The sequence below is a fragment of the Bison bison genome, unplaced genomic scaffold, assembly GCF_000754665.1.
Source record: "Bison bison bison isolate TAMUID 2011002044 unplaced genomic scaffold, Bison_UMD1.0 scf7180017861528, whole genome shotgun sequence".
Lineage (NCBI taxonomy): Eukaryota > Metazoa > Chordata > Mammalia > Artiodactyla > Bovidae > Bison > Bison bison.
In genome coordinates, this window is record NW_011492100.1 from 42415 (window position 1) to 55467 (window position 13053).

Here is a 13053-nt window from a genome sequence, read left to right on the forward strand (position 1 = left end):
TCCACAGTCTCTTCTGAGGCTTCTCCAACCACAATTTCTGGAAGCTCCACCACCATATCAGTTCTGTCTGAATCTACAGTCTCTTCTGAGGGTTCCCCCACCACAGTCCCTGGGAGCTTCACACCTCATCAGTTCTGTCAGAATCCACAGTGTCTTCTGAGAGTTCCCCCACCACATCTGGTCAGTCTGAATCCACAGTCTCTTCTGAGGCTTCTCCAACCACAATTTCTGGAAGCTCCACCACCATATCAGTTCTGTCTGAATCTACAGTCTCTTCTGAGGGTTCCCCCACCACAGTCCCTGGGAGCTCCACCACCACATCAGTTCTGTCAGAATCCACAGTGTCTCCTGATAGTTCCCATACCACATCTGTCCAGTCTGAATCCACAGTTTCTACTGAGGCTTCTCCCACCACAGTCCCTGTGACTTTTATCACCACCTCTGGTCAGTCTAAACCCACAGTCTCTTCTGAGGCTTCTCCCACCACAGTCCTTGGAAGCTCCACCACCATATCAGTTCTGTCAGTGTCCACAGTGTCTTCTGAGAGTTCCCACACCACATCTGGTCAGTCTGAATCCACAATCTCCTCTGAGGCTTCCTCCACTACAGTGCCTGGGAGTGTTATCTCCAGCACTGCTCAGTCTGAACCCACAGTATCTTCTGAGGGTTCCCCCACCACAGTCCCTGGGAGCTTCTCCACCACATCAGGTCTGTCAGAATCCACAGTCTCTTCTGAGGCTTCTCCGACCACAGTCCCTGGAAGTTTTATCACCACATCTAATCAGTATGAACCCACAGTCTCCTCTGAGAGTTCCCATACCACATCTGGTCAGTCTGAATCCACAGTCTCTTCTGAAGCTTCTCCTACCACAGTCTCTGGAAGTGTTATCACTACATCTGGTCAGTCTGAACCCACAGTCTCTTCTGAGGCTTCTCCCACCAGAATCCCTGGAAGCTCCACCACAACATCAGTTCTCTCAGAATCTACAGTGTCTTCTGAGAGTTCCCAAACCACCATCCTACTGAGCTCCACCACTGCATCAGTTATGGAAGAATCCACAGTGTCTTCTGAGAGTTCCCACACCACATCTGGTCAGTCTGAACCCACAGTCTCTTCTGAGGCTTCTCCAACCAGAATCCCTGGAAGCTCCACCACTACATCAGTTCTCTCAGAATCCACAGTGTCTTCTGAGAGTTCCTACACCACATCTGGTCAGTCTGAATCCACAGTCTCTTCTGAGGCTTTTCCTACCACAGTCCCTGGAAGTTTTATCACCACATCTGATCAGTCTGAATCCACAGTCTCTTCTGAGGCTTCTCCCACTACAGTCCCTGGGTTTTTTATCACCACATCTCATCAGTCTGAACCCACAGTCTCTTCTGAGGCTTCTTCCACTACAATCCCTAGAAACTTCACTACTACATTAGGTCTGTTAGAATCCACTGTGTCTTCTGAGGTTTCTCAAACCACAGTTGTACTGAGTTACACCACCACATTTGATCATGCTGAATCCACAGTCTCTTCTGAGAGTTCCTACACCACATCTGATCAGTCTGATTCCACAGTCTCTTCTGAGGGATCTCCCACCACAGATGCTGGGAGCTTTATCACCACATCTGCTCAATCTGAATCCACAGTTTCTTCTGAGAGTTCCCCCACCACAGTCCCTGGAAGCTCCACTACCACATCAATTCTGTCAGAATCCACAGTCTCTTCTGCGAGTTCCCACACCACACCTGTTCAGTCTGGATCCACAGTCTCTTCTGACGCTTCTCCCACCACAGTCCCTGGAAGCACCACCAGCACAATAGGTGTGTCAGAATACACAGTGTCTTCTGAGGGTTCCCAAACCACTGTCCTACTGAGTTCCACCACCACATTTCATGAATCTGGATCCACAGTCTCTTCTGAGATTTTCCACACCACACCAAGTCAGTCTGAGTCCACAGTCTCTGAGCGTTCCCCCACCACAGTTTCAGGGAGCTTTGTCAGCACATCTGGGCAGTTTGAACCCACAGTGTCTTCTGAGGGTTTCCCTACCACTGTCCCTGGAAGCTCCACTACTACTTCTGGTTGGTCTGAATCTACTGTCACTTCTGATGGTTCCCTTACCATAATCCCTTGGACCTCCACCACCACGTCTGCTTGGTCTGATTATACAGTGTCTTCAGGGAGTTCCCGCACCACATCTGGTCAGTCTGAATCCACAGTCTCTTCTGAGAGTTTCCTCACCACAGTCCTTGGGAGTTTCCCCACTATATCCAGTGTGTCTGAATCCACAGTGTCTTTTGAGGATTCCCATACCACAGTCCCTGGAAGCTTTCTCACCACATCTGGTCAGACTGAACCCACAGTCTCTTCTGAGGGTTCCCACACCACAGTCCCTTGGAGCTCCACCACTACTACTGGTTTGCCTGAATCTACATTCTCTTCTGCGGGTTCCCTCACCACAGTCCCTTGGAGTTCTGCTACCACATCTGATCTCACTTTATCCACAGTCTCTTCTGAGAATTTCCACACCACATCTGGACAGTCTGAATTCACTGTCTCTTCAGAGGGCTCCCTCACGACAGGGCTTGGGAGTTTGTCCACTCCTTCTGTTCAGTCAGCATCCACAATCTCTTCTGAGGATTTCCATTCAACAATCTCTGGGAGCTTAACCACCACATCTGGTCGGTTCGAATCCATAGTCTCTTCTCAGGGTGCCCATACCACAGCCCCTGGGAGCTCCACTTTTACTTCTGTTCAGTCTGAATCTACAGTTTCTTCTGAGGGTTCCCTCATCACAATTCCTTTGAGCTCTGTCAGCACATCTGGTCAGTCTGAATATACAGTCTCTTCTGAGAACTCCCATACCACATCTGGTCAGTCTGAATCCACAGTCTCTTCAGAGGGTTACCTCACCACGTATGGTCAGTCAGAATCCACAGTCTCTTCTGATGGTTCTCACACAACATCTGGTCAGTCTGAATCCACAATCTCTTCTGAAGGTTCCCACACTACAGTCCTTGGGACCTTCACCACTACTTCTGGTCAGTCTAAGTCTACTGTATCTGCTGAGGGTTCCTTCACCACAGTCTCTTGGAATTCTACCACATCTGGTTGGTCTGAATCCATAGTCTCTTCAGAGAGTTCCTACACCACATCTGGTCATTCTGAATCCACAATCTCTTCTGAAGGTTCCCTCACCACAGTCCTTGGGAGTTCCCCCACTCCTTCTGTTCAGTCAGAATCCACAGTCTCTTCTGAGGGTTCCCACACTACAGTTCCTGGGAACTTTATCACCACATCTTCTCAGTCTGAATCCACAGTCTCTCTGGATGGTTCCCATACCACAGTTTCCATGCCCTACCCAACCACTTCTGGTCTGTCTAAATCTACAGTCTCTTCTGAGGATTCCCACACCACAGTCCCTGGGAGCTCCACCACTTTATCTGGTGGGTCTGACTTCACAGTGTCTTCTGAGACTGCCCTCACCACAGTCCTTTGGAGCTCCCCCACTACTTCTGGTGGATCTGAATCCACAGTCTCTTCTGAGAGTTCCCAAACCATGTCTGTTCAGTCTGAATCCTCAGTCTCTTCTGAGAGTTCCTACACCACAGTCCCTGGGAGCACCATCACCACATCTAGTCAGTCTGAATCCACAGTCTCTTCTGAAGGTTTCTACACCACATCTGGTCAGTCTGAATCCTCAGTGTCTTCTGCAGGTTCCCACACCATGGTACCTGGGAGCTCTCCCACTACTGGTCTGTCTGAATCCACAGTGTCTTCTGATGGTTCCCATACCACAATTCCCTTGTCCTCCCCAACCACTTCTGGTCTGTCTGAATTCACCATGTCTTCTGAGGGTTCCCTCACCACACGCCCTGGGAGTTTTGCCACTACTTCTGGGTGGTCTGCATCTAGTGTTTCTTCTGAGAGTTCCCACACAGGAGTTGCTGAGAGCTCTACAGCCCCATCTAGCACTGGAGAGACATTTTCCAGCTCGTCTGGTTCAGTACAGTCTACCACTTTGGTCACTCAGAAATCCACAGATCACAACACCATATCTGATTTTTCTCAAGTCACGGACTTACCTACATCAACAATTTCTCAAGAGGATGGAAGTCCTGTGTCCACTTCAAGTCCAGCTGAATCCATTACCTCCTCCACTGGTGATGAAGAAAGGACCACGTATTCTACTCCTGAAGCCACTGTGTCCACAATAGTCTCAGCACCATCAACAGATACAGTCTCCTCTTACACCTCAACATTTTATATACCTTCAAACTCTGAGGGACTTTCTACCACTACCTCCAGGACTGGACTCAGTACAACAACAATTACTGAGATGTCCTCTGTCCTTTCAACCATTTCCAAATCTTCTATGTCAACTTCCTATCCCAGCCATAGTAGTAGCCTAGCTTCCTCTTCAATTCCCACCCTGCTGTCTACCACCCCCTCTGTCTCCACACAGACAATCACAGGCCTCACAGAGGAACTCACTCTTGCTACTTCCACCCCTGATTCATCAAAACCTACAGGCACCTTGAACAGCACTGTTACTGTAGGGAATGAAATTTCTGCTTTGACATCAAGGCCTGGAGAATCCTTAACCACTTCCGTTGGTGATGGACACATGACCACATCTTCTCTGAGATCCACTCTCTACACCAGCTCCTCAGACGGGTCCATGCCATCATTCTCTACCCATTCTTTGCACAGTACAAACAGTGCAAGTCCTTCCCCGTCAAGCCCCAGTGAGATCTCCACCCACACTGTGGTCTCACAACATACCACCACAACTGCCAAAGAGTCGACTTCTGGCTTTTCTTCTCCTGTGTCCTCCACTTCACCTGGCTCCACTGGTACTCCAGTCCCTGGATTCAGTACCACTTCAACCCTGCATCCCCCATTCACTAGGACACAGACAACTGTGAGGACAACCCACTCTTCAACTATGACACCAAGTAAGTCTACTTGTATGTCACTCTAAGGGCTCTTCCTGCTCATCGCCCTTATCAGCTAATCAGTTTTGTCCTCCTTGTGATCTTGTTTCACACTTCCAGTACCATCTTGTTGCCAGTATACATCATCCAAGTGGATGGTGTGCCTGTCTTTTGAGTTGTAGGACTCTTGATTTCTTTGAGTGTCCTCTTTCATCTCTTGCTTCCTTCCATTCTGTTGTTCCTTCTCCTTTCCCCACTATCTCCTGGGGATTGAAATGGTGGCAGAGGGCTCTCAGTTACAGCATGATTATCTAGTCCCATTTCCATCTTTCAGTGCAATGTCTGAATGATGGGACTTGGAACGAGAGTTGATGTTTTGTGTCTTGGGCTTCCATGGTAACCTCTGGAATGTTCTACCTCTTTGCAGGGCAGTGCTACAATGGGGGCATTTGGAACGGAAAAGAATGTATCTGTCCCCAAGGCTACCTTGGTTACCAGTGTAAATCCCTCAAGGAATACTTCTCCATAGGTAAAGACCTTTTTTGAGACTTGTAGATCATTTCCACATCCCTTAACCATTCAAAATAGGAGGGCAACACTGGAAGATTCATTTGCTACCATTGCCTAATTGTGCAGGTAGAGAAGAAAATGTGACTTTCACCCAGGCCAAAATGCAGGTAGAGCATGGATTTCCTGCATCCCACTTCTGAGCCCTTTTCACTAGTTAACTTGCCTCTCTCATCTGAATGATCATCTGGTGCCCTCCAGTCAGGTCTCACTGAATCAAGATTCTGACTAGTAGCTCCTCCTGGTATTCAGAGATAAGGGGCAAATGTTTCAGCTACTCCTACCTGCCTTTTGAGTTTCTGTCTGCCTCCCTACACACTTTCTCCTCTCCCATAAAGCCAACAAATGAAGAATTAGCTATTCCTGGAAGGCATTACTGTGAGGTTGCTGTCTCATGCATAATATGCCCTGTTTCCATAGAGACTCCCCAGAAAATCAACGCCACTGTAGACCTGAAAGTGAAAGTGACTAACAGGAATTTCACAGATGACCTAAAGGACAACTCCTCTGCTGCATACAAGAACTTCGTTCAAGTATTCAAGAGTCGGGTAAGAGGAGAGGAAGCCTAGATTCCCTGATGTGAATCCTGGAAGAGGGGACATCCCTATGCACCCCCTTCCTTCTTTCCTATGGGCAGATGGCATCACCGACTCAATGGACATGGGTTTGGGTGGACTCTAGGAGTTGGTGATGGACAGGGAGGCCTGGTGTGCTGCAGTTCATGGGGTCGCAAAGAGTCAGACGCGACTGAGTTGACTGAACTGAATACAGGGACTCCTTGGGGAAAGGAGGTTCTGAGGGACTTCCCCCAGCACAGAGAACAGGGACTGCTGCACATTCCAGGCTTCTAAGAACTCAGCTGTCTTGTTTCTTTCAGATGGATGAAGTTTACAGGGGCAACAACTTTCCCCAATACAGAGGCGTGAATGTCAAAAGACTGCTGTGAGTATGGGGGTGGGAAGGTTTATAGACTGTGGGAAGCTCTTCTCTCTTGTCTGCTCTCCTGCCTCCTCCTATCATAAATGGTTAGAGTATCAGTACCTGGCTGGGTCAAAAAAAGCAACACCTGAGGGCTCTGAGACCATGCATTCATTCATTCAGCATTCATCCATTCAGCATTCATCCATTTATCAAGTTAATATTGGAAGTCTACCCTGTGCTAGGTGCTGGGAACATTGGGTTCTGCTCTTCATGGTGCTTAGAAGGGCAGAGCACAGGTAGCTAGCTAGAGTTATGGTAGCTAGAGTTATGGTAGTTATGATAACTCAGTTACTGAGGTTAGACTTATAAGAGACACACGAGGTACAGAGGGAGAGGTCCTGAATGCAGGGTCAGTGAGACTGAGGGAAATCTTCCTGGAGGAAGATACAGCTAAGCTGAGGCTTGAAGGATGAGGAATGGGCCGACTAGAGGCAAGGGAGTGGGAGAGTGTTACAAGAGGAAATCCATGATGTGCCTACAGGTAAGAGAAAGGAGCTCAGATTCTAAGAACACAAAGCACATTTGGCTTCTTAAAGACAAAGGGGCTGTGGTGGGAGAGGAGGTTGGAAAAGTGACACATGCTCATTTACATGTGAAGCATCATCTGCCCATGTGGCAGAGTAAATGCTTTGCACTGCAGACCATGAGATCTGTTTGCAGGGTTGAGAATGGATGGACAGAGGAGGGAGACAATAGTAGCCTAGGCCTGAGAGGTGTTAATGAAGAAGGAAAGTAGTCCAGTGTTAAAGGTCTTTAAGAGGCAGGACCAGCAGATCACTGGATTTTGATGGGTGTTTGAAGAAAAGGAGGAATGACACCAGATTTCTGGGCTTCTGGGAGTGTGGGTTGCCCTTGGCTGAGATGAGGAGCATAAGAAGGAGCAGGACAATAGAAGAAGATGATGAGTTTGACATGGGCCTTGTTAAGCCTCAAGTGTCTGGGGCCCAGCCATGTCAAGTGATGGAGCAGCTGGTGGTCAAATGTATGATAGTAAGGGTCTATAGCAGAGACATCAGCATTGATGTCCCCAGACAGGCATCACTGGAAGCTCGGGGAGTAGACCAGATGGCTAGGGCAATTGTCACAGCATGGAAGTGAAGCTGTCCCTGGACAGAAGCATGGGAAGCATCCATATTTAACGGATGGGCAGGAGAAGCAGAGCTCCCAGAGGAGGATGGGAAGAAGCAGACAGAAGGGTGAGGAGGGAGCCTGGGGCATGTCAGTTACCAACATATCAAGAACCCGTGGTGTTCCATAACCCAGCATCCTCCACCCACACCCAGCCTCAGAGCCATGGTCTCTGTCTCCATTCTGACCCAGGATTTTATTGGGTTAGGTCCTCCTGGGTCCTGCTTCCGATTTCTTTGCCACAAGGACTGTGGGTAGTGATGGACCTTGTCTCGGGAGCTCTCTGCTCAGAGCATTGCCGACCATCTAACAAGAAGCTTCTGAGTTGGAATCCAACATTTCTAAAGTGCCCTCATGTTTCTTCATATCTAAAAGTTTACTTATTTGGTTTTCAAAATGCAATCCATTAGCTTCTGTCTTAAATGTTTACATTTAAAATATGTTCACTGTGGTGAAATACCCATAACATAAAATCTGTCATTAGCCACTGAATTCACCATGTTAAGTATATGGTTTAGCAGCATTAAGTAAATTCACATTGTTGTACAACCACCACCACTGTCCATCTCTAGAACTTTTTAATTTTTTTTTTGGCTGCACTGGGTCTTCATTGCTGTGGGGGACTCTCTCTAGTTGAGGCAAGCAGGGTCTGCTGTCTCATCGTGACACATGTGCTTCTCATCGCATGACTTCTCCTGTTGCTGAGCATGAACTCTAGCACAAGCGAACTTAAGTAGTCTCAGGCTTAATTGCCCCACAGCATGTGGAATCTTCCCAGGCCAGGGACTGAACCTGTGTCCCTGGCACAGGCAGGTGGACTCTTAACCATTGGACCACCAGGGAAGTCCTCCAGAACTTTTTCATCTTCCCAAACTGAAACTCTGTATCCATTAAACAGTAACTCCCAATTCCACCTCATCCCACCTTTGACAATCGCCATGCTGCCTTCTGCCTCTATTCTGAATTTGATTACTTCAGGGATATCATATTACTACTCATAAATACTCACCCAGTATTCATCCTTTTTGGACTGGCCTATTTCACTTAGCATAATGTCCTCAAGGTTCATGCATGTTGCAGCATGTCTCAGAATTTCCTTTCTTTTAGAGACTGAATAATATTCCATTGTATGTAATATACCATTGCATTTTGTTAATTCAGTCATCTGCTGATGGGCGCTTAGATTGATTGGTTCCACTGTTTAGTTATGAATAAGATGGCTATGGACATGGGTGTACAAATATTTCCTCCTGCCCCTGCTCTCAATTCTTTGAGGTGGATACCCAGAGGTGGAATTGCTGGATCACATGATCATTCTATATTTCATTTTTTGAGGAACCATCATACTGTTTTCCACAGTAGCTATACCAGTTTGCTTTCCCACTGATGCACAAGGGTTCCATTCCTCCACATCTTTGCCCAACAGCCTCCATTTTCAGAAATGAATTTCACCCATTGGCATATATTGTAATCCCAGGCTTATATTGTAGCCTCCCTCTAGGTTGTTAACTGCTGGAGGGAAGAGTCTATATTCTGTCCCACCCCTGGGTCACATGACTATTTGTTTCTCATCACCCTTCTTGCTTCTTGGGCCCCACTTGCTGGGAGGGCGGGCAACAAGGGTTGACTGATGACTCTCGGTTCCAGTCGGGGCAGCATCATGGTGGAACACGAAGTCATCATGGAGGCCAACTATACTTCGGGGTACCTGGAGCTGTTTGAAAACCTCACTAAGATTGTAAGGGCCAAGATTATGAATGAGACTGGACAGCTACACGGGAATTCTAAAGAGTGCAAAAGTAAGCCCCCCGAAAACCCCTTGATGTTGGTGGTGAAAGGATGGGTGGGGCCCCTTAGGGAGGTCTCAGGCCCACGCCCACGTCCTGCATCTCTCATCTCTTCTGGAACTCCAGAGACCTCCCTCGAGGAATCCAGATGTCAAGCCTGGGTACCTTCCCCATATTCTGCGCTGCTCCCAGCAGCCCCTCTCAGTCCTGGGCTGAGGTGGTCAGCAGCCCCAGTGACCCCCTCAGAGCCAGCCCACAGCCTCAGCTGCATCTACTAGTCTTGGTCACAGCAAGGAGGAAAGGGGAGGCTGACTGCTTCCAGCGGGCGGGGGGAGGCACATCTGTTTTTCTCTTTCTCACCACTCTGGGCAGGCCTCTCACTCCTGTGCTACGATGAGACGGCCACCTCTGTGGACTCCGTGAAGGTCGACTTTGACCCGCAAGGTGAGCAGCTCCATGGAGAGTGGACGGTAAACCTGCAGGGTGGGGGGGCCTAGGGACGGGTTCATCTGGCTGACACTTCCTGCTGGCCCCCCACCTGCCCCCAGAGCAATGCACTAAGAAAGCTGCGAAGGAATTCGCCCAGTTCTACTACGTGGATGAGCTGGATGGTAAGCTGGCCTGTGTGACCAAGTGCACCCCAGGGACAAAGTCGGAAATGGACTGTCACCACGGCAGGTGCCAGCTGCAGCAAAGCGGCCCCCGTTGTGTGTAAGTGCTGTTCCCTCTAGGCCAGCATCTGCCCTCTCTGGTAGTAGGGTCCCACTCTCCCTGAAGGTCATCCAAGAGTGCAGGGTGAGGGTGGACAGAGCTCACAAGGCACCTCCAGCCCAGCCTCTACATCCCTCTTTCCTCTTCCCAGGTCTCCCACCTCCCACTCCCATATACCATGGGAGCGGGAGGTACAGATTACATACACAGGCCTCATAGAACCAAGCAGTCCCCTTTCTGAAAAAGTTCCAGTTATCAATTGCAAATCTGTATCTCTGGACCTCTCTCTTCATCTATCATTCATGTCCCTAACAACATCCCAGCCACCATGCCACCATGCCATTATCACCTCCTTGCTGGTGTGCTACGTCTTAAACTAAAGTACAAAATATAAAACATGGTGACAGGCCATCCAAGTGCCAGCTGCTTAACGATTACTGTGCTTAGCGATTACATGCTTAGCGATTACGTGGGTGAACATTACATGCGTGGGATGAGGTGCCCGGCCCTCTCAGATTCTGCTCTGTGGATCTGCGGTCCCTGCACCCACTCACCACCCGTTAGACTTGGGGAGTCAGGGAGGGTGCCCAGCAGCTGCCCTTAGTGGGTGAGATGGTTTCCTGTGCTTTGACATTGATCTTTTTTTTCAGGGGCAGGGGGCAGGGGGTGCAGAAATTGGGTGGGTGAGGGAAGCTGGTGGACTGGCCTGAGCTTGTGTGTGTCCCCAGATGCCTGAACTCAGACACACATTGGTACTCGGGGGAGACCTGTGAATCCAGCACCAGCAAGAGCATGGTATATGGGATTGTGGGGGCCGTGGTGGCACTCCTGGTGGTCTTGGTGGTGGTCCTGATCGTCTTACTCAGCCGATCCCAGAGAAAACTGCACAGGTAAGCTTCCAAGGCTGGGCCTGGGGGAGAGGTGACCATAGTCAGAATACCTGAGGCCCTGCTGAGGCCCAACAGGGGTGGGTGAGGCCCTGCCCCACACCCTCGAGTCCCTCCTAGTTCCTGCTGGTCCCTCCCAGCTCTGTGTCTAGCAGAGGGCAGCCTGCGATCTGATAAGACATATCCACTTGGCAGAGAAATGGAAACAGAGACTTATGTACTGAAACTGGATTGTGTAATGAAATTACCTGGTGCTTATCACCTTGGCTGCCACAGAGCAGCACTGTCACACTAGGACGCTGGGAATGATCGCTCTCTTCCCAGCTGTAAGAGACTGAGTAATGTTCTGTACAGAGCCCTGCCAGCAGGCAAAGGAAACTGCCCTGACTCTAGTCCGATGCCCCCAGCTCACAGATAAGGTCACTGAGGGGTGGGGGTGGGGGGCAGGCGATGGGGACATCTCCAGGATGTCTATTCGGTTTCTACCCCTGCCACTGGGGGCAGGCCCCTCCCTCCCTGACTCAGGGCTTGGCCAGAGCAGATTCTTCTGGAGGCCGAGATCAGAGGTCTCTGAGCCCTTCCCCCACCTCTCCGTCATCAGCTGCTCATGTCATTTCTGTCAGGAGGCAAGAGTACGACGTGTCTCGAGAGTGGCAAGATGCAGGCTACCCTGGCAGTTTTGAGAACACAAGCATCTGGGAAGGTAGATCTTATCAGGGGCCAAGGCGGGGCAGGCTGGTGGGGGTGGGGGCGGCGTGGAGAAGTACCAGTCAGACTCCCAGTGGCTGTGGGTGACACGCACACACGTCCTGCCAGCCAGTCCTGCGTCTGCCGTAATAGCCAGACAGTCTGCAGCCTCCTGACCCCGAGTCCCCATGGGCAGCCCTGCTGACCCTCCAGCCTTTACTTGGCTTCTCCCCATCAAGTTCCCTGCACTCCAGTCTGTGGCCCACCGCTTTGCAGACTGTGCTGCTTCTGGTCGTCTGAATCTCTGCACATCCCCATCCCACTGTTTCCAAGATCCAGTTCACACGCGGTCCTTCCACGGAGCTTCCCGTGGGTTCAGCCCACTCTGGCTACCAGAGCTGCTCATAACGACTGAGAGCCTGATCCTTCCCCAGAGCCCAGCCCCAGCGTGTCTCACACACAGTGGGATGACGGGCCATGGCCAAGTGAGGCCGTGTCCCAGGATGGGAAGGGAGAGGGGTTTTCCAGGCAAGGGTCTCTGCTGAAGAAAGGGCGTGGAGGTGGAGAAGAAGTGGCCTGTAGGGAACCAAGGGCGGGTTAGTGGGGCGGGAGAGTGACAGAGCTAGGTCAGGACTGGTCAGTGGCCCATGGTGGGGGGACCCATTGGAGGAGCTTGAAGGGAGGGGGACCAGACGTGCATTTTGGGTGGCTCATTCAGGAGGATTTGAGGGGGACACACGAAAGTGGGGAGTTCAGGGAGCGAACAGCACACTAATGCAGGCCAGGGATGATGAGGCTGAGTGGGGGGACGGTGGGGACCAGGAGGTGTGGACAGCAGTCAGCATAGTTCAGATGCCAGTGAGCTAGCTGGGCAGGGCCTGTCGTTTGCAGGCTCTGGGAGGGGATGACGGAGACGGGGGGCAGTGGGCAGTTAAGTGCAGAGGGAAGATACCCCAGATCAGGCCAGTCTGAAGTCTGCAGAGAGGCCTGTGGCCTACGGGCAGTGCTGGGGAGTCAGCTTAGCTCAGCCCACATTGTTGGGGAGAGCAGGCGAGGAGGGCAGACGGTGGGGGAGGATCTTGAGGGAGGGAGCAAAGGAATGATCAGGAAGATGCCAGGTGGACCTGAAACCCGGTTCTGAAGGTTGAGGAGCGAGTTTCTTTGCATGATGGAGACAGGGAGTGCTGGACTCATGCCAACTCACACAAGAAGATTCCAGGCACAGTTGCTTCTGTCTGTTGTCGCTACCGTTGCTATGAGGAAGTGTGCCCGTTGACCCCAGGCAGTCTCGCCCTCCTACCCACCCTAAACCAAGTGACTCCTTGGGGACCCACTCACCAGGCCTCGACTTTTGCCCGTGGCGCATGTCGGAAGGC

The 13053-nt window shown here is 50.6% G+C and overlaps 1 protein-coding gene across 1 annotated transcript in view; it reads left to right on the forward strand.

Moving 5' to 3' along the window:
- MUC3A (mucin 3A, cell surface associated) overlaps nucleotides 1–13053 on the forward strand; it is a 55884-nt gene that overhangs the window by 42189 nt on the left and 642 nt on the right. Inside the window, exons 6-13 of the mRNA XM_010832594.1 lie at nucleotides 5357–5458; nucleotides 5917–6044; nucleotides 6374–6438; nucleotides 9253–9404; nucleotides 9765–9836; nucleotides 9941–10103; nucleotides 10832–10993; nucleotides 11614–11693. Of these exons, the coding sequence (XP_010830896.1) occupies nucleotides 5357–5458; nucleotides 5917–6044; nucleotides 6374–6438; nucleotides 9253–9404; nucleotides 9765–9836; nucleotides 9941–10103; nucleotides 10832–10993; nucleotides 11614–11693 (924 nt within the window). The remainder of the gene's footprint in view (nucleotides 1–5356; nucleotides 5459–5916; nucleotides 6045–6373; nucleotides 6439–9252; nucleotides 9405–9764; nucleotides 9837–9940; nucleotides 10104–10831; nucleotides 10994–11613; nucleotides 11694–13053) is intronic.